Genomic DNA, 21,149 nt, shown 5'->3' with positions numbered 1-21,149 from the left:
TGAATGATTGTCGTAGGAAGATTTTAAGTAGAAAGATTGTGGAAGCGCTCCCATTGTGGCTCAGCGGCTTATGAACCCTACCAGTATCCATGAGGATGGGGCCTCGCTCAGTGGGTTAAGGGTCCAGTGTTGCCAAGGCTCTGGTATAGGTCTCAGCAGCAGCTCTGATTCAACCCCTAGCCTGGGAACTTCCGTATGCCACAGGAGTGGCTTTAAAAAAAAAAAAATAATAAAGAGAGAGACAAGAAGGAAAGAAAGAAAGCGAGGAGTAGAAAAGTTGGGGACTGAACATCCAGGGTTAGTGTCATTTAGAAACGAAGTAGGCTTAGAGGAGGGCCTCTTCGGGTCACATTGTGTAAGTTCAGTTGAGTTCTCTGGAGGAAGAGTGTCATAAATACCAAGGGAATAGATCAGCACTATGTGATAAATAAGGCTAAGGCTACAGTATATTTCTCAGTACCCACCAATTGGGAGCTTAGAATTTGAGATGAAAACTCTTAATCTTCTTTTTAGCGCCATCTCATGTTCCATTAAGTATATCTTTGAAGCCTTACACTCTCCTTAGACTTCTGGTTACCAGTTCTTTCTCCAGGTGGAAAGCAGCTGTGTTAAGAACACTTCTCTCTCGATCTCTCTCGCGCTCTAGTAATAATTTGCGGCATTCAGGGAGTGGTAGATGATCATGTTTGAATACCTGAGTGAATTCTTTTATAAGGTCAAAGTCCGTACCACAGTAGGACTTAAAAAAACAACAAAACAGAAACCCCCCCAATCTTTTATTATTATTTTTTTCCTTTTAGGGCCGTGCCTCCAGCATAGGGACATTACCAGGCTAGGGGTCGAATCGGAGCTGCATCTGCAGGCTTACGCCAGAGCCACCGCAATGCCAGATCTGACCTGCATCTGTGATCTAGAGCACGGCTTGTGGTCACGTGGGCTCCTTAACCCACCGAGCAGGGCCAGGGGTAGAACAACCCGCATCCGCATGGATACCATGCCCGGTTCTGAACCCACTGAGCCACAAGAGGCATTCGCACAGGAGTATTTGTAAGCACATAGTTGTAGAGAAATACAACTCAGCATTATTAGGAACATACTATGAACACCAACCTTTGTCTTGTATGTAATATATTTTGATTTTTTTACAAAGTTTGCTCGTCCATAATACATTTTCATATATCATATATATTGACATATATATATAATCTTTGAATATATAAAGAAAACCTATAAAGCAGAGGCTTTTGATTCTATCCCTAGTAGTATCCTAGTAGTATTGATACATTACTGATCTAGTGTATCTAAATGCTGAAACATATTGTATAGGACGGACGAGAGACGTAACAGAGAGAGTGGAGTTAAGTGAGAACAGGGAACTTCCTGTTTGAAAATATGGAAGTTATTTCAAATTCACCTTAGGAAAAGTGTTAGCTGTCATCATCACTAGAAGTGCCACAGTGACTCGCCGGTGTGGATATTTAATGTTGTAGTTGAGTGTCGCTTAGAAGACAATAATGTACATGCGGAGTTCCCATTGTGGCACATTGGAAGCGAACCCAACCAGGAACCATGAGGTTGCAGATTCAATCCCTGGCCTCACTCGGTGGGTTAAGGATGCGGCGTTGTTGCCGTGAGCTGCGGTATCGGTCGCAGACCTGGCTTGGATCCTGCACTGCTGTGGCTGTGGCATAGGCAGCAGCTATAGCTCTAATGAGACCCCTAGGCTGGGAACCACCACATGCCACAAGTGTGGCCCTAAACAACAAAAAAATACACACACACACACAGACGTATGTGTGTGTATGTGTACACGTATATGTGCGTGTGTGTGTGTGTATATATATGTTCATGGGTATATATATATTTACATATTCCTATATGTGTGCACACGTGTGTTGTCTCCGTACATATGTCTGCACATGTACATGTGTGTGCACATGTATGTGTGTACCCATGTGTGTATGTGTACACGTGTGTATTTATGTGTGTGTGCGCGTGTGTTTGTGTGTGTGTGTGTTCGTGTGTTTACACATGAATGTTTCCTGTAAGGAAATTCTCTCTTTCCCCCATCTGCCAACGTATAAATGTGTATATTTATTTGATGAAATGGAATTTAATGCATTAATAATATTACGTTTAATACGAGAGGAGAGGTTGATAACTTGCAAAGGACCAGACAGGAAATATTTCAAGTTTGTGGGCTCTAAGGTCTCCGTTATAACAACTCCTGCCTATGCTAGTGGCACGAAAAGTAGCCATAAACAATATGCAGATGAGCACGACAAGAGAACAGGTATATCTGTACTAGATTATCAGTAGGTAACAACCGTGGTTTCCTTTATTTTAGTTGCAAGAAGCACAAGATCGATATATGGAGGCCGCGAAATGTATTGAGAAGATGCAGCATCAAGTGCAAAAGTAAGATTTAAAGCAGCACAGAGAATAAGTAGGGATTAAGTACGAAGCACCTAGGCAGTACAGTGTAAGAATTATACCAGGAAAGATGACAAATAAGACATCATTGGGGAGCCGGGTAAAAATTTCAGTTTTGGGGTGTTGTGAAATGGCTTTTCCCCATTATTTCTAAATTTCTCTCATTATCCGCAAAACCCTGCTAGAAAAACAACAAAATGGCCAAAACATCTACCTTTCAAAAATTTCAGAATTTCTGTAATGGAACCTGTGGATGTTTGTGTGCAATTGGTGTGGTGGTCTTAACAATCTATGTGTGAGGATAATTATTTTGAAATACACATTCTAGGCTTGAAAAGGAAAATGCCGAGTTAAAAGATACAAACAAAATGCAAGCGGGCACAATTGAAGCGCTTCAGAGAAACCCGCCGGGTCCAAGTTCGGTAAGTCGGGTTTTTTCTGTCATAACCGAAAAGGAATTTTAATTGTGTTACCAATATTATATGAGACTATTTTAGAAAATAGGAAGAGTCTCACTGATGAAAAGCAGTTACGGCATTGATAGTGGCACTCTTTGCTACGAATAGCAGAATTCCTCTTTAATAGAAGACATTAACTGAATTCATAAAATGAATGATTGTCGTAGGAAGATTTTAAGTAGAAAGATTGTGGAAGCGCTCCCATTGTGGCTCAGCGGCTTATGAACCCTACCAGTATCCATGAGGATGGGGCCTCGCTCAGTGGGTTAAGGGTCCAGTGTTGCCAAGGCTCTGGTATAGGTCTCAGCAGCAGCTCTGATTCAACCCCTAGCCTGGGAACTTCCGTATGCCACAGGAGTGGCTTTAAAAAAAAAAAAATAATAAAGAGAGAGACAAGAAGGAAAGAAAGAAAGCGAGGAGTAGAAAAGTTGGGGACTGAACATCCAGGGTTAGTGTCATTTAGAAACGAAGTAGGCGTAGAGGAGGGCCTCTTCGGGTCACATTGTGTAAGTTCAGTTGAGTTCTCTGGAGGAAGAGTGTCATAAATACCAAGGGAATAGATCAGCACTATGTGATAAATAAGGCTAAGGCTACAGTATATTTCTCAGTACCCACCAATTGGGAGCTTAGAATTTGAGATGAAAACTCTTAATCTTCTTTTTAGCGCCATCTCATGTTCCATTAAGTATATCTTTGAAGCCTTACACTCTCCTTAGACTTCTGGTTACCAGTTCTTTCTCCAGGTGGAAAGCAGCTGTTTTAAGAACACTTCTCTCTCGATCTCTCTCGCGCTCTAGTAATAATTTGCGGCATTCTGGGAGTGGGTAGATGATCATGTTTGAATACCTGAGTGAATTCTTTTATAAGGTCAAAGTCCGTACCACAGTAGGACTTAAAAAAACAACAAAACAGAAACCCCCCCCAGTCTTTTATTATTATTTTTTTCCTTTTAGGGCCGTGCCTCCAGCATAGGGACATTACCAGGCTAGGGGTCGAATCGGAGCTGCATCTGCAGGCTTACGCCAGAGCCACCGCAATGCCAGATCTGACCTGCATCTGTGATCTAGAGCACGGCTTGTGGTCACGTGGGCTCCTTAACCCACCGAGCAGGGCCAGGGGTAGAACAACCCGCATCCGCATGGATACCATGCCCGGTTCTGAACCCACTGAGCCACAAGAGGCATTCGCACAGGAGTATTTGTAAGCACATAGTTGTAGAGAAATACAACTCAGCATTATTAGGAACATACTATGAACACCAACCTTTGTCTTGTATGTAATATATTTTGATTTTTTTACAAAGTTTGCTCGTCCATGATACATTTTCATATATCTCATATATATATATATATATATAATCTTTGAATATATAAAGAAAACCTATAAAGCAGAGGCTTTTGATTCTATCCCTAGTAGTATCCTAGTAGTATCGATACATTACTGATCTAGTGTATCTAAATGCTGAAATATATTGTATAGATTGAGAGAGAGTCCGGACGGACGAGAGACGTAACAGAGAGAGTGGAGTTAAGTGAGAACAGGGAACTTCCTGTTTGAAAATATGGAAGTTATTTCAAATTCACCTTAGGAAAAGTGTTAGCTGTCATCATCACTAGAAGTGCCACAGTGACTCGCCGGTGTGGATATTTAATGTTGTAGTTGAGTGTCGCTTAGAAGACAATAATGTACATGCGGAGTTCCCATTGTGGCACATTGGAAGCGAACCCAACCAGGAACCATGAGGTTGCAGATTCAATCCCTGGCCTCACTCGGTGGGTTAAGGATGCGGCGTTGTTGCCGTGAGCTGCGGTATCGGTCGCAGACCTGGCTTGGATCCTGCACTGCTGTGGCTGTGGCATAGGCAGCAGCTATAGCTCTAATGAGACCCCTAGGCTGGGAACCACCACATGCCACAAGTGTGGCCCTAAACAACAAAAAAATACACACACACACACAGACGTATGTGTGTGTATGTGTACACGTATATGTGCGTGTGTGTGTGTGTATATATATGTTCATGGGTATATATATATTTACATATTCCTATATGTGTGCACACGTGTGTTGTCTCCGTACATATGTCTGCACATGTACATGTGTGTGCACATGTATGTGTGTACCCATGTGTGTATGTGTACACGTGTGTATTTATGTGTGTGTGCGCGTGTGTTTGTGTGTGTGTGTGTTCGTGTGTTTACACATGAATGTTTCCTGTAAGGAAATTCTCTCTTTCCCCCATCTGCCAACGTATAAATGTGTATATTTATTTGATGAAATGGAATTTAATGCATTAATAATATTACGTTTAATACGAGAGGAGAGGTTGATAACTTGCAAAGGACCAGACAGGAAATATTTCAAGTTTGTGGGCTCTAAGGTCTCCGTTATAACAACTCCTGCCTATGCTAGTGGCACGAAAAGTAGCCATAAACAATATGCAGATGAGCACGACAAGAGAACAGGTATATCTGTACTAGATTATCAGTAGGTAACAACCGTGGTTTCCTTTATTTTAGTTGCAAGAAGCACAAGATCGATATATGGAGGCCGCGAAATGTATTGAGAAGATGCAGCATCAAGTGCAAAAGTAAGATTTAAAGCAGCACAGAGAATAAGTAGGGATTAAGTACGAAGCACCTAGGCAGTACAGTGTAAGAATTATACCAGGAAAGATGACAAATAAGACATCATTGGGGAGCCGGGTAAAAATTTCAGTTTTGGGGTGTTGTGAAATGGCTTTTCCCCATTATTTCTAAATTTCTCTCATTATCCGCAAAACCCTGCTAGAAAAACAACAAAATGGCCAAAACATCTACCTTTCAAAAATTTCAGAATTTCTGTAATGGAACCTGTGGATGTTTGTGTGCAATTGGTGTGGTGGTCTTAACAATCTATGTGTGAGGATAATTATTTTGAAATACACATTCTAGGCTTGAAAAGGAAAATGCCGAGTTAAAAGATACAAACAAAATGCAAGCGGGCACAATTGAAGCGCTTCAGAGAAACCCGCCGGGTCCAAGTTCGGTAAGTCGGGTTTTTTCTGTCATAACCGAAAAGGAATTTTAATTGTGTTACCAATATTATATGAGACTATTTTAGAAAATAGGAAGAGTCTCACTGATGAAAAGCAGTTACGGCATTGATAGTGGCACTCTTTGCTACGAATAGCAGAATTCCTCTTTAATAGAAGACATTAACTGAATTCATAAAATGAATGATTGTCGTAGGAAGATTTTAAGTAGAAAGATTGTGGAAGCGCTCCCATTGTGGCTCAGCGGCTTATGAACCCTACCAGTATCCATGAGGATGGGGCCTCGCTCAGTGGGTTAAGGGTCCAGTGTTGCCAAGGCTCTGGTATAGGTCTCAGCAGCAGCTCTGATTCAACCCCTAGCCTGGGAACTTCCGTATGCCACAGGAGTGGCTTTAAAAAAAAAAAAATAATAAAGAGAGAGACAAGAAGGAAAGAAAGAAAGCGAGGAGTAGAAAAGTTGGGGACTGAACATCCAGGGTTAGTGTCATTTAGAAACGAAGTAGGCGTAGAGGAGGGCCTCTTCGGGTCACATTGTGTAAGTTCAGTTGAGTTCTCTGGAGGAAGAGTGTCATAAATACCAAGGGAATAGATCAGCACTATGTGATAAATAAGGCTAAGGCTACAGTATATTTCTCAGTACCCACCAATTGGGAGCTTAGAATTTGAGATGAAAACTCTTAATCTTCTTTTTAGCGCCATCTCATGTTCCATTAAGTATATCTTTGAAGCCTTACACTCTCCTTAGACTTCTGGTTACCAGTTCTTTCTCCAGGTGGAAAGCAGCTGTTTTAAGAACACTTCTCTCTCGATCTCTCTCGCGCTCTAGTAATAATTTGCGGCATTCTGGGAGTGGGTAGATGATCATGTTTGAATACCTGAGTGAATTCTTTTATAAGGTCAAAGTCCGTACCACAGTAGGACTTAAAAAAACAACAAAACAGAAACCCCCCCCAGTCTTTTATTATTATTTTTTTCCTTTTAGGGCCGTGCCTCCAGCATAGGGACATTACCAGGCTAGGGGTCGAATCGGAGCTGCATCTGCAGGCTTACGCCAGAGCCACCGCAATGCCAGATCTGACCTGCATCTGTGATCTAGAGCACGGCTTGTGGTCACGTGGGCTCCTTAACCCACCGAGCAGGGCCAGGGGTAGAACAACCCGCATCCGCATGGATACCATGCCCGGTTCTGAACCCACTGAGCCACAAGAGGCATTCGCACAGGAGTATTTGTAAGCACATAGTTGTAGAGAAATACAACTCAGCATTATTAGGAACATACTATGAACACCAACCTTTGTCTTGTATGTAATATATTTTGATTTTTTTACAAAGTTTGCTCGTCCATGATACATTTTCATATATCTCATATATATATATATATATATAATCTTTGAATATATAAAGAAAACCTATAAAGCAGAGGCTTTTGATTCTATCCCTAGTAGTATCCTAGTAGTATCGATACATTACTGATCTAGTGTATCTAAATGCTGAAATATATTGTATAGATTGAGAGAGAGTCCGGACGGACGAGAGACGTAACAGAGAGAGTGGAGTTAAGTGAGAACAGGGAACTTCCTGTTTGAAAATATGGAAGTTATTTCAAATTCACCTTAGGAAAAGTGTTAGCTGTCATCATCACTAGAAGTGCCACAGTGACTCGCCGGTGTGGATATTTAATGTTGTAGTTGAGTGTCGCTTAGAAGACAATAATGTACATGCGGAGTTCCCATTGTGGCACATTGGAAGCGAACCCAACCAGGAACCATGAGGTTGCAGATTCAATCCCTGGCCTCACTCGGTGGGTTAAGGATGCGGCGTTGTTGCCGTGAGCTGCGGTATCGGTCGCAGACCTGGCTTGGATCCTGCACTGCTGTGGCTGTGGCATAGGCAGCAGCTATAGCTCTAATGAGACCCCTAGGCTGGGAACCACCACATGCCACAAGTGTGGCCCTAAACAACAAAAAAATACACACACACACACAGACGTATGTGTGTGTATGTGTACACGTATATGTGCGTGTGTGTGTGTGTATATATATGTTCATGGGTATATATATATTTACATATTCCTATATGTGTGCACACGTGTGTTGTCTCCGTACATATGTCTGCACATGTACATGTGTGTGCACATGTATGTGTGTACCCATGTGTGTATGTGTACACGTGTGTATTTATGTGTGTGTGCGCGTGTGTTTGTGTGTGTGTGTGTTCGTGTGTTTACACATGAATGTTTCCTGTAAGGAAATTCTCTCTTTCCCCCATCTGCCAGCGTATAAATGTGTATATTTATTTGATGAAATGGAATTTAATGCATTAATAATATTACGTTTAATACGAGAGGAGAGGTTGATAACTTGCAAAGGACCAGACAGGAAATATTTCAAGTTTGTGGGCTCTAAGGTCTCCGTTATAACAACTCCTGTCTATGCTAGTGGCACGAAAAGTAGCCATAAACAATATGCAGATGAGCACGACAAGAGAACAGGTATATCTGAACTAGATTATCAGTAGGTAACAACCGTGGTTTCCTTTATTTTAGTTGCAAGAAGCACAAGATCGATATATGGAGGCCGCGAAATGTATTGAGAAGATGCAGCATCAAGTGCAAAAGTAAGATTTAAAGCAGCACAGAGAATAAGTAGGGATTAAGTACGAAGCACCTAGGCAGTACAGTGTAAGAATTATACCAGGAAAGATGACAAATAAGACATCATTGGGGAGCCGGGTAAAAATTTCAGTTTTGGGGTGTTGTGAAATGGCTTTTCCCCATTATTTCTAAATTTCTCTCATTATCCGCAAAACCCTGCTAGAAAAACAACAAAATGGCCAAAACATCTACCTTTCAAAAATTTCAGAATTTCTGTAATGGAACCTGTGGATGTTTGTGTACAATTGGTGTGGTGGTCTTAACAATCTATGTGTGAGGATAATTATTTTGAAATACACATTCTAGGCTTGAAAAGGAAAATGCCGAGTTAAAAGATACAAACAAAATGCAAGCGGGCACAATTGAAGAGCTTCAGAGAAACCCGCCGGGTCCAAGTTCGGTAAGTCGGGTTTTTTCTGTCATAACGGAAAAGGAATTTTAATTGTGTTACCAATATTATATGAGACTATTTTAGAAAATAGGAAGAGTCTCACTGATGAAAAGCAGTTACGGCATCGATAGTGGCACTCTTTGCTACGAATAGCAGAATTCCTCTTTATAGAAGACATTAACTGAATTCATAAAATGAATGATTGTCGTAGGAAGATTTTAAGTAGAAAGATTGTGGAAGCGCTCCCATTGTGGCTCAGCGGCTTATGAACCCTACCAGTATCCATGAGGATGGGGCCTCGCTCAGTGGGTTAAGGGTCCAGTGTTGCCAAGGCTCTGGTATAGGTCTCAGCAGCAGCTCTGATTCAACCCCTAGCCTGGGAACTTCCGTATGCCACAGGAGTGGCTTTAAAAAAAAAAAAATAATAAAGAGAGAGACAAGAAGGAAAGAAAGAAAGCGAGGAGTAGAAAAGTTGGGGACTGAACATCCAGGGTTAGTGTCATTTAGAAACGAAGTAGGCGTAGAGGAGGGCCTCTTCGGGTCACATTGTGTAAGTTCAGTTGAGTTCTCTGGAGGAAGAGTGTCATAAATACCAAGGGAATAGATCAGCACTATGTGATAAATAAGGCTAAGGCTACAGTATATTTCTCAGTACCCACCAATTGGGAGCTTAGAATTTGAGATGAAAACTCTTAATCTTCTTTTTAGCGCCATCTCATGTTCCATTAAGTATATCTTTGAAGCCTTACACTCTCCTTAGACTTCTGGTTACCAGTTCTTTCTCCAGGTGGAAAGCAGCTGTTTTAAGAACACTTCTCTCTCGATCTCTCTCGCGCTCTAGTAATAATTTGCGGCATTCTGGGAGTGGGTAGATGATCATGTTTGAATACCTGAGTGAATTCTTTTATAAGGTCAAAGTCCGTACCACAGTAGGACTTAAAAAAACAACAAAACAGAAACCCCCCCCAGTCTTTTATTATTATTTTTTTCCTTTTAGGGCCGTGCCTCCAGCATAGGGACATTACCAGGCTAGGGGTCGAATCGGAGCTGCATCTGCAGGCTTACGCCAGAGCCACCGCAATGCCAGATCTGACCTGCATCTGTGATCTAGAGCACGGCTTGTGGTCACGTGGGCTCCTTAACCCACCGAGCAGGGCCAGGGGTAGAACAACCCGCATCCGCATGGATACCATGCCCGGTTCTGAACCCACTGAGCCACAAGAGGCATTCGCACAGGAGTATTTGTAAGCACATAGTTGTAGAGAAATACAACTCAGCATTATTAGGAACATACTATGAACACCAACCTTTGTCTTGTATGTAATATATTTTGATTTTTTTACAAAGTTTGCTCGTCCATGATACATTTTCATATATCTCATATATATATATATATATATAATCTTTGAATATATAAAGAAAACCTATAAAGCAGAGGCTTTTGATTCTATCCCTAGTAGTATCCTAGTAGTATCGATACATTACTGATCTAGTGTATCTAAATGCTGAAATATATTGTATAGATTGAGAGAGAGTCCGGACGGACGAGAGACGTAACAGAGAGAGTGGAGTTAAGTGAGAACAGGGAACTTCCTGTTTGAAAATATGGAAGTTATTTCAAATTCACCTTAGGAAAAGTGTTAGCTGTCATCATCACTAGAAGTGCCACAGTGACTCGCCGGTGTGGATATTTAATGTTGTAGTTGAGTGTCGCTTAGAAGACAATAATGTACATGCGGAGTTCCCATTGTGGCACATTGGAAGCGAACCCAACCAGGAACCATGAGGTTGCAGATTCAATCCCTGGCCTCACTCGGTGGGTTAAGGATGCGGCGTTGTTGCCGTGAGCTGCGGTATCGGTCGCAGACCTGGCTTGGATCCTGCACTGCTGTGGCTGTGGCATAGGCAGCAGCTATAGCTCTAATGAGACCCCTAGGCTGGGAACCACCACATGCCACAAGTGTGGCCCTAAACAACAAAAAAATACACACACACACACAGACGTATGTGTGTGTATGTGTACACGTATATGTGCGTGTGTGTGTGTGTATATATATGTTCATGGGTATATATATATTTACATATTCCTATATGTGTGCACACGTGTGTTGTCTCCGTACATATGTCTGCACATGTACATGTGTGTGCACATGTATGTGTGTACCCATGTGTGTATGTGTACACGTGTGTATTTATGTGTGTGTGCGCGTGTGTTTGTGTGTGTGTGTGTTCGTGTGTTTACACATGAATGTTTCCTGTAAGGAAATTCTCTCTTTCCCCCATCTGCCAGCGTATAAATGTGTATATTTATTTGATGAAATGGAATTTAATGCATTAATAATATTACGTTTAATACGAGAGGAGAGGTTGATAACTTGCAAAGGACCAGACAGGAAATATTTCAAGTTTGTGGGCTCTAAGGTCTCCGTTATAACAACTCCTGTCTATGCTAGTGGCACGAAAAGTAGCCATAAACAATATGCAGATGAGCACGACAAGAGAACAGGTATATCTGAACTAGATTATCAGTAGGTAACAACCGTGGTTTCCTTTATTTTAGTTGCAAGAAGCACAAGATCGATATATGGAGGCCGCGAAATGTATTGAGAAGATGCAGCATCAAGTGCAAAAGTAAGATTTAAAGCAGCACAGAGAATAAGTAGGGATTAAGTACGAAGCACCTAGGCAGTACAGTGTAAGAATTATACCAGGAAAGATGACAAATAAGACATCATTGGGGAGCCGGGTAAAAATTTCAGTTTTGGGGTGTTGTGAAATGGCTTTTCCCCATTATTTCTAAATTTCTCTCATTATCCGCAAAACCCTGCTAGAAAAACAACAAAATGGCCAAAACATCTACCTTTCAAAAATTTCAGAATTTCTGTAATGGAACCTGTGGATGTTTGTGTACAATTGGTGTGGTGGTCTTAACAATCTATGTGTGAGGATAATTATTTTGAAATACACATTCTAGGCTTGAAAAGGAAAATGCCGAGTTAAAAGATACAAACAAAATGCAAGCGGGCACAATTGAAGAGCTTCAGAGAAACCCGCCGGGTCCAAGTTCGGTAAGTCGGGTTTTTTCTGTCATAACGGAAAAGGAATTTTAATTGTGTTACCAATATTATATGAGACTATTTTAGAAAATAGGAAGAGTCTCACTGATGAAAAGCAGTTACGGCATCGATAGTGGCACTCTTTGCTACGAATAGCAGAATTCCTCTTTATAGAAGACATTAACTGAATTCATAAAATGAATGATTGTCGTAGGAAGATTTTAAGTAGAAAGATTGTGGAAGCGCTCCCATTGTGGCTCAGCGGCTTATGAACCCTACCAGTATCCATGAGGATGGGGCCTCGCTCAGTGGGTTAAGGGTCCAGTGTTGCCAAGGCTCTGGTATAGGTCTCAGCAGCAGCTCTGATTCAACCCCTAGCCTGGGAACTTCCGTATGCCACAGGAGTGGCTTTAAAAAAAAAAAAATAATAAAGAGAGAGACAAGAAGGAAAGAAAGAAAGCGAGGAGTAGAAAAGTTGGGGACTGAACATCCAGGGTTAGTGTCATTTAGAAACGAAGTAGGCGTAGAGGAGGGCCTCTTCGGGTCACATTGTGTAAGTTCAGTTGAGTTCTCTGGAGGAAGAGTGTCATAAATACCAAGGGAATAGATCAGCACTATGTGATAAATAAGGCTAAGGCTACAGTATATTTCTCAGTACCCACCAATTGGGAGCTTAGAATTTGAGATGAAAACTCTTAATCTTCTTTTTAGCGCCATCTCATGTTCCATTAAGTATATCTTTGAAGCCTTACACTCTCCTTAGACTTCTGGTTACCAGTTCTTTCTCCAGGTGGAAAGCAGCTGTTTTAAGAACACTTCTCTCTCGATCTCTCTCGCGCTCTAGTAATAATTTGCGGCATTCTGGGAGTGGGTAGATGATCATGTTTGAATACCTGAGTGAATTCTTTTATAAGGTCAAAGTCCGTACCACAGTAGGACTTAAAAAAACAACAAAACAGAAACCCCCCCCAGTCTTTTATTATTATTTTTTTCCTTTTAGGGCCGTGCCTCCAGCATAGGGACATTACCAGGCTAGGGGTCGAATCGGAGCTGCATCTGCAGGCTTACGCCAGAGCCACCGCAATGCCAGATCTGACCTGCATCTGTGATCTAGAGCACGGCTTGTGGTCACGTGGGCTCCTTAACCCACCGAGCAGGGCCAGGGGTAGAACAACCCGCATCCGCATGGATACCATGCCCGGTTCTGAACCCACTGAGCCACAAGAGGCATTCGCACAGGAGTATTTGTAAGCACATAGTTGTAGAGAAATACAACTCAGCATTATTAGGAACATACTATGAACACCAACCTTTGTCTTGTATGTAATATATTTTGATTTTTTTACAAAGTTTGCTCGTCCATGATACATTTTCATATATCTCATATATATATATATATATATATATATAATCTTTGAATATATAAAGAAAACCTATAAAGCAGAGGCTTTTGATTCTATCCCTAGTAGTATCCTAGTAGTATCGATACATTACTGATCTAGTGTATCTAAATGCTGAAATATATTGTATAGATTGAGAGAGAGTCCGGACGGACGAGAGACGTAACAGAGAGAGTGGAGTTAAGTGAGAACAGGGAACTTCCTGTTTGAAAATATGGAAGTTATTTCAAATTCACCTTAGGAAAAGTGTTAGCTGTCATCATCACTAGAAGTGCCACAGTGACTCGCCGGTGTGGATATTTAATGTTGTAGTTGAGTGTCGCTTAGAAGACAATAATGTACATGCGGAGTTCCCATTGTGGCACATTGGAAGCGAACCCAACCAGGAACCATGAGGTTGCAGATTCAATCCCTGGCCTCACTCGGTGGGTTAAGGATGCGGCGTTGTTGCCGTGAGCTGCGGTATCGGTCGCAGACCTGGCTTGGATCCTGCACTGCTGTGGCTGTGGCATAGGCAGCAGCTATAGCTCTAATGAGACCCCTAGGCTGGGAACCACCACATGCCACAAGTGTGGCCCTAAACAACAAAAAAATACACACACACACACAGACGTATGTGTGTGTATGTGTACACGTATATGTGCGTGTGTGTGTGTGTATATATATGTTCATGGGTATATATATATTTACATATTCCTATATGTGTGCACACGTGTGTTGTCTCCGTACATATGTCTGCACATGTACATGTGTGTGCACATGTATGTGTGTACCCATGTGTGTATGTGTACACGTGTGTATTTATGTGTGTGTGCGCGTGTGTTTGTGTGTGTGTGTGTTCGTGTGTTTACACATGAATGTTTCCTGTAAGGAAATTCTCTCTTTCCCCCATCTGCCAACGTATAAATGTGTATATTTATTTGATGAAATGGAATTTAATGCATTAATAATATTACGTTTAATACGAGAGGAGAGGTTGATAACTTGCAAAGGACCAGACAGGAAATATTTCAAGTTTGTGGGCTCTAAGGTCTCCGTTATAACAACTCCTGCCTATGCTAGTGGCACGAAAAGTAGCCATAAACAATATGCAGATGAGCACGACAAGAGAACAGGTATATCTGAACTAGATTATCAGTAGGTAACAACCGTGGTTTCCTTTATTTTAGTTGCAAGAAGCACAAGATCGATATATGGAGGCCGCGAAATGTATTGAGAAGATGCAGCATCAAGTGCAAAAGTAAGATTTAAAGCAGCACAGAGAATAAGTAGGGATTAAGTACGAAGCACCTAGGCAGTACAGTGTAAGAATTATACCAGGAAAGATGACAAATAAGACATCATTGGGGAGCCGGGTAAAAATTTCAGTTTTGGGGTGTTGTGAAATGGCTTTTCCCCATTATTTCTAAATTTCTCTCATTATCCGCAAAACCCTGCTAGAAAAACAACAAAATGGCCAAAACATCTACCTTTCAAAAATTTCAGAATTTCTGTAATGGAACCTGTGGATGTTTGTGTACAATTGGTGTGGTGGTCTTAACAATCTATGTGTGAGGATAATTATTTTGAAATACACATTCTAGGCTTGAAAAGGAAAATGCCGAGTTAAAAGATACAAACAAAATGCAAGCGGGCACAATTGAAGAGCTTCAGAGAAACCCGCCGGGTCCAAGTTCGGTAAGTCGGGTTTTTTCTGTCATAACCGAAAAGGAATTTTAATTGTGTTACCAATATTATATGAGACTATTTTAGAAAATAGGAAGAGTCTCACTGATGAAAAGCAGTTACGGCATCGATAGTGGCACTCTTTGCTACGAATAGCAGAATTCCTCTTTAATAGAAGACATTAACTGAATTCATAAAATGAATGATTGTCGTAGGAAGATTTTAAGTAGAAAGATTGTGGAAGCGCTCCCATTGTGGCTCAGCGGCTTATGAACCCTACCAGTATCCATGAGGATGGGGCCTCGCTCAGTGGGTTAAGGGTCCAGTGTTGCCAAGGCTCTGGTATAGGTCTCAGCAGCAGCTCTGATTCAACCCCTAGCCTGGGAACTTCCGTATGCCACAGGAGTGGCTTTAAAAAAAAAAAAATAATAAAGAGAGAGACAAGAAGGAAAGAAAGAAAGCGAGGAGTAGAAAAGTTGGGGACTGAACATCCAGGGTTAGTGTCATTTAGAAACGAAGTAGGCGTAGAGGAGGGCCTCTTCGGGTCACATTGTGTAAGTTCAGTTGAGTTCTCTGGAGGAAGAGTGTCATAAATACCAAGGGAATAGATCAGCACTATGTGATAAATAAGGCTAAGGCTACAGTATATTTCTCAGTACCCACCAATTGGGAGCTTAGAATTTGAGATGAAAACTCTTAATCTTCTTTTTAGCGCCATCTCATGTTCCATTAAGTATATCTTTGAAGCCTTACACTCTCCTTAGACTTCTGGTTACCAGTTCTTTCTCCAGGTGGAAAGCAGCTGTTTTAAGAACACTTCTCTCTCGATCTCTCTCGCGCTCTAGTAATAATTTGCGGCATTCTGGGAGTGGGTAGATGATCATGTTTGAATACCTGAGTGAATTCTTTTATAAGGTCAAAGTCCGTACCACAGTAGGACTTAAAAAAACAACAAAACAGAAACCCCCCCCAGTCTTTTATTATTATTTTTTTCCTTTTAGGGCCGTGCCTCCAGCATAGGGACATTACCAGGCTAGGGGTCGAATCGGAGCTGCATCTGCAGGCTTACGCCAGAGCCACCGCAATGCCAGATCTGACCTGCATCTGTGATCTAGAGCACGGCTTGTGGTCACGTGGGCTCCTTAACCCACCGAGCAGGGTCAGGGGTAGAACAACCCGCATCCGCATGGATACCATGCCCGGTTCTGAACCCACTGAGCCACAAGAGGCATTCGCACAGGAGTATTTGTAAGCACATAGTTGTAGAGAAATACAACTCAGCATTATTAGGAACATACTATGAACACCAGCCTTTGTCTTGTATGTAATATATTTTGATTTTTTTACAAAGTTTGCTCGTCCGTAATACATTTTCATATATCTCATATATATATATATATATATATATAATCTTTGAATATATAAAGAAAACCTATAAAGCAGAGGCTTTTGATTCTATCCCTAGTAGTATCCTAGTAGTATCGATACATTACTGATCTAGTGTATCTAAATGCTGAAATATATTGTATAGATTGAGAGAGAGTCCGGACGGACGAGAGACGTAACAGAGAGAGTGGAGTTAAGTGAGAACAGAGAACTCTCTTTTTGAAAATATGGAAGTTATTTCATATTCACATTAAAAAAAAAATTCTAAATCCTGAACAATTTGCTCCGACGCTTCTGAATGCCATATCACTCTTCTTGATGTAGAAATGAAACTTTCTTCTTTAACTTTTTTTTTGGTTATGGATGTTATATTTGATTTGATGTTATTTCTTGACAAAAATAAATCCTCCCTTTGAAATGAATAAAATTATGTGTTATATTTAGTCTAACAAAACCTGTATTTTTTGATAATGCACTTTGAGCTCCGTTTTATGCCATCTCGTGTTTATTCAGACGTAAACACTTCGGCCCTTCTGTTTCTTATTGTTTCTAAGTTACTGTTTGTTGCATACTTAACAGCCCTAACTAATTCTATCTGACTGGTATGGTCTTCATTGGTGTTTTTAATCTTTTGAGAAGAATGGGATTGGACATAAATAAGCATTTCACCCAGGCTTTCCACTAAGTGTATTATCTCTAATTATGTAAATTGGGTTCTTCATCTCTATTCATTACATGAGATCATTTGAACCTGCAACACTCTTAAAGAAAAAAGGTATAGAACTTATTTGTGGGGGAGAGTTCTGCTTTCTCTCTTCCTAATAGGATCTGCACATTATGGACACATATGAACACATCGAAAAAATGAAACCACAATTTATGATTTTTCCCTAAAATCAACTCCTTGTTGCAAACTCACTAGAAGGAAAAATGACTAGCAAAAAATGCAGAATCATCTCTGGAAGATCATTTGTTCCTTTTAAAATATCTCTAGCAATAGGTACATTTCACATGATTCTTGAGAAATTTTACAAATGTCAGTATCTCTAGCCATTAAACTAACAGGTAAGGTTTTTGTATATTCATGTGAAACTAACATGCAAATTCTTCCATATCGCAAATTCAGAAATCCTTGTGACTTGATTTTTCAGTCCCTTTGTTCAAAGCTCCTCATGTCAATACTAGGTCCTCTTTGATACTCATAATTGTATTTTAAAATCTTTCAAATCTCCAACTTGGACAATCATAGTTTTATTAATTTTTGTACTAGATCATTTCAGCAACCATTAACTACCATTTTATAAAACACTAGATAGGAACTGGAGTTATTAGAGTGCTATTCACAGGAGAATTAAAAACAGAGTGAATTTTATTTTACCTTAATTTAATTTAATTTTACTGTTTTGTCTTTCTAGGGCTGCACCCATGGCATATGAAGGTTCTCAGGGTAGGGGTTGAATCAGAGCTGAAGCTGCTGTCCTACACAACAGCCACCGCAACGTGGGATCCCAGCTGCCTCTGGGACCTACAGCACAGCTCATGGCAATGCCAGAATCCTTAACCCACTGAGCGAGACCAGGGATCAAACCTGCATCCTCGTGAATAGTGGTCACATCCATTTTTGCTAAGTCATGACAGGAACTCCTAAACTATAGAGTGTGACATTTTAAACAGGGTTTTTAATTTTTTTCTTACATTTTGTGACTACTTAAAAACACCACATAATTCAACAATCATATAAGCACTTGCAAGTGAAAACTTTTTTAGGATTCATTTTTTAAAAAGACATTCTGGTAGCATCTAGAATTGGTATTTTACAATTAAATCGTTTTGTTAAATATGTATTGCTGTAATATCCCAAAATTATCTGTAATATATGTGTATTGCTATAATATATCAAAATGCTGTAATATCCCAGCATCATCTCTGCTGTAGCATGAGTTTGATGTCTGGCCCAGGAATCTTCATAGGCCTTGGGTGCTGCTGTTCCAGAAAATAAAAAAAGATCACAGTAGCAGTAAGTGGCTTACTAAATGATGAAGGTATTTTCTGTTTGTTTGGGTATTTTTTTGGCATGTGGAAGTTCCCAGGCCAGGTACCAAACCTGTGGCACAGCAGCAACCTGAGCTGCCACATTAACAAGGCCGATTTTGAACCTGCTGAACCACAAGGGAACTCTGAGGATACCTCTTTAACCTGAAGCATAAGATGATAACAGCTAGAACAGGGTGTAGATTTCTGACTTGGGGTGCGTTAAGTTTCAGTAAACTGTGATCAGTTACCTCCTACAGGTATATTAGTGCTCTGGTACTTGAGGCCCTCTCGAGATCTTAAATGTTTTGACCTTAAATAAATTCCTATTGTTGAATACCAACTATGGGCCTGGCACTTGGACACAGAATGTACCAGCTGAGGGGTTAGGCTGTAGTGGTAGAAGCAGAAAAACAAATCTTTCCGATATCACTGTAAGTCCTTCATGGGAATAACCTGACATGGAGACGGTTAGGTTAGACAACACTGGGGGAGTTTGGCAGAGGATGGGCGTGAGGGTGGAATGGAGGTTGTTAGAAGAGAGCTGAGGGTGACAAGAGCTGCCAAGGGATGGAGCCAGTCATGTGAAGGTTTGGAGAAGGGACCATCTGGACAGAGAGAAGACTGGGTCCCTTCTGTTCATCATTTCACTTTCACATCCTGGAATGACCAGGATCATTTTTTCCAGCCACACCGGGGGACAACTGCCAGGGTCCCAAGCCCTAGGCACAGGCCCAGGGCGAGCACCAGGTACCCCAGTCTGGTCCCTTCCTTATGATCATTTTGATTATTATTTTTGCACGTAGAAAAGAAAATGTGCATACTAAGGACCTGGCACATTTGGGGGTTTAATAAATACATGTTCTCATTCCTCTCTTATGAACGTTTGCTCTCCTTTTTTGAGAAATTACATAATTATATTGAAATTTCCTTGCTATTAATCTTGAAGGTTTTTTTTTTTTTTTTTTTTTTTTTTTTGTCTTTTTGCCATTTCTTGGGCCGCGCCTGCAGCATATGGAGGTTCCCAGGCTAGGGTCAAATCGGAGCTGTAGCCGCCGGCCTACACCAGAGCCACAGCAACTTGGGATCCGAGCTGCTTCTGCAACCTACACCACAGCTCACAGCAACCCAGATTCCCAACCCACTGAGCAAGGCCAGGGATCGAACCCGCAACCTCATGGTTCCCAGTTGGATTCATTAACCACTGTGCCACAATGGGAACTCTTTGAAGGTTTTTCTTACTATTTCGTTATTACTTTTTCTGTTCAACTGTTTCTCCCATCAATAAATATTTTATCAAATAATTGATCCTTTTAAGCCCTGGTATAGGTAAATGAAGCAGTTCGTACAATATTCTATTTATACTCAACAGGGTTTATACGCCAAGGTTTCTTTTCATGCCAAGTATGTTATTTTAATAGTAAAATATTTGTCCTTAGAAATAGTTTAAACTTATAGCAGGTATACTTCTTTAAGAACTTGTCAAAATACATATATATATATATATATATAATTATGCATTTAAAATATCCTCTTCTTTCGGTCGAGAATGCAAAGTCAAGTTATGTGTTTTGAAGTTAATTCTTGAATGAAATGTGTTATGTAATTCAGTATTTTGTGGGTGAAAAAACTGACTCAGGATTTCCATGCTCTGTTTACAGAGTCAATCACCAAAAGAGGGGATGAAAGGATAGAATTGTTCTGACGAGCATGTATGAAGTTTTCAATTTAAATATTTGAATTTTCAATCCATGTTCTGTCATTTTTAAGTCTACATGTTTCTAAAGTAGGACATTAAAAATAAAGTAGAGAAATCCAGGTATTTTCTTAGAGAGAGATGAGAAAAACTTTATGCAACTCATTATTAAACTAAATTTTAACAGTGTCCCTCTGAGAGTCTTTCACAGAAGTACGTTGATCATTTATCTGGAGCTTCAGGTCAAAGAGGTAAAAATAGAGTAAATGGAGAAGTAAAAGGTAAGAATGCTATTTTTTAAAAAGTCAATGTACATATGATGATAAAGCAGGAATTCTGACATATTACTTTTTTTTCAAACATTATTCTGTGTTGGTCATTTATGACTTCCTTGCTTTAGTAATTAATTAATTTTTATTTATTTGGATTTTTTAATTTCCCCAATACCTTATTTTTTTTTCTACTGTACATCATGGCGACCTAGTTACACATACATGTGTACATGCTTTTTTTCTCACATTATCATGCCCCATCATAGTTCCCAGTGCTACACAGCAGGATCTCATTACTAATCCATTCCAAGGCAATAGTCAGTATCTATTAACCCCAAGCTCCCAATGCATCCCACTCCCTCCCCCTCCCACTTGGCAAACACACACACACACACACACACACACACACACACACAAGTCTATTCTCCAAGTCCATGATTTTCTTTTCTATGGAAAAGTTCATTCATGCTATATGTTAGATTCCAGATATAAGTGATATCGTATGGTATTTGTCTTTCTCTTTCTGAGTAACTTCACTCAGTATGAGAGTCTCTAGTTCCATCCATGTTGCTGCAAGTGGCATTATTTTGGTCTTTCTTATGGCTGAGTAGTATTCCATTGTGTATATACACCATATCCAACCCCCCCCAAAAAAATGCTAAAATGTATTTATTTGT

The 21,149-nt window shown here is 40.5% G+C and overlaps 1 protein-coding gene across 1 annotated transcript in view; it reads left to right on the top strand.

Moving 5' to 3' along the window:
- Positions 1 to 21,149, top strand: part of LOC100628139 (uncharacterized) — a 217,790-nt gene that overhangs the window by 150,623 nt on the left and 46,018 nt on the right. The window contains exons 93-103 of the mRNA XM_085003024.1: positions 2,348 to 2,418; positions 2,762 to 2,855; positions 5,408 to 5,478; positions 5,822 to 5,915; positions 8,468 to 8,538; positions 8,882 to 8,975; positions 11,527 to 11,597; positions 11,941 to 12,034; positions 14,592 to 14,662; positions 15,006 to 15,099; positions 20,388 to 20,481. Of these exons, the coding sequence (XP_084859150.1) occupies positions 2,348 to 2,418; positions 2,762 to 2,855; positions 5,408 to 5,478; positions 5,822 to 5,915; positions 8,468 to 8,538; positions 8,882 to 8,975; positions 11,527 to 11,597; positions 11,941 to 12,034; positions 14,592 to 14,662; positions 15,006 to 15,099; positions 20,388 to 20,481 (919 nt within the window). The remainder of the gene's footprint in view (positions 1 to 2,347; positions 2,419 to 2,761; positions 2,856 to 5,407; positions 5,479 to 5,821; positions 5,916 to 8,467; positions 8,539 to 8,881; positions 8,976 to 11,526; positions 11,598 to 11,940; positions 12,035 to 14,591; positions 14,663 to 15,005; positions 15,100 to 20,387; positions 20,482 to 21,149) is intronic.

The sequence above is a fragment of the Sus scrofa genome, chromosome 17, assembly GCF_054392235.1.
Source record: "Sus scrofa isolate SSC_HxYL_T2T_F1_AM1 chromosome 17, Sscrofa_HxYL_maternal_Yorkshire_Landrace_v2.0, whole genome shotgun sequence".
Lineage (NCBI taxonomy): Eukaryota > Metazoa > Chordata > Mammalia > Artiodactyla > Suidae > Sus > Sus scrofa.
Note: the sequence above shows the minus strand (reverse complement) of the source record. Positions and strands in the feature narration are given on the sequence as shown.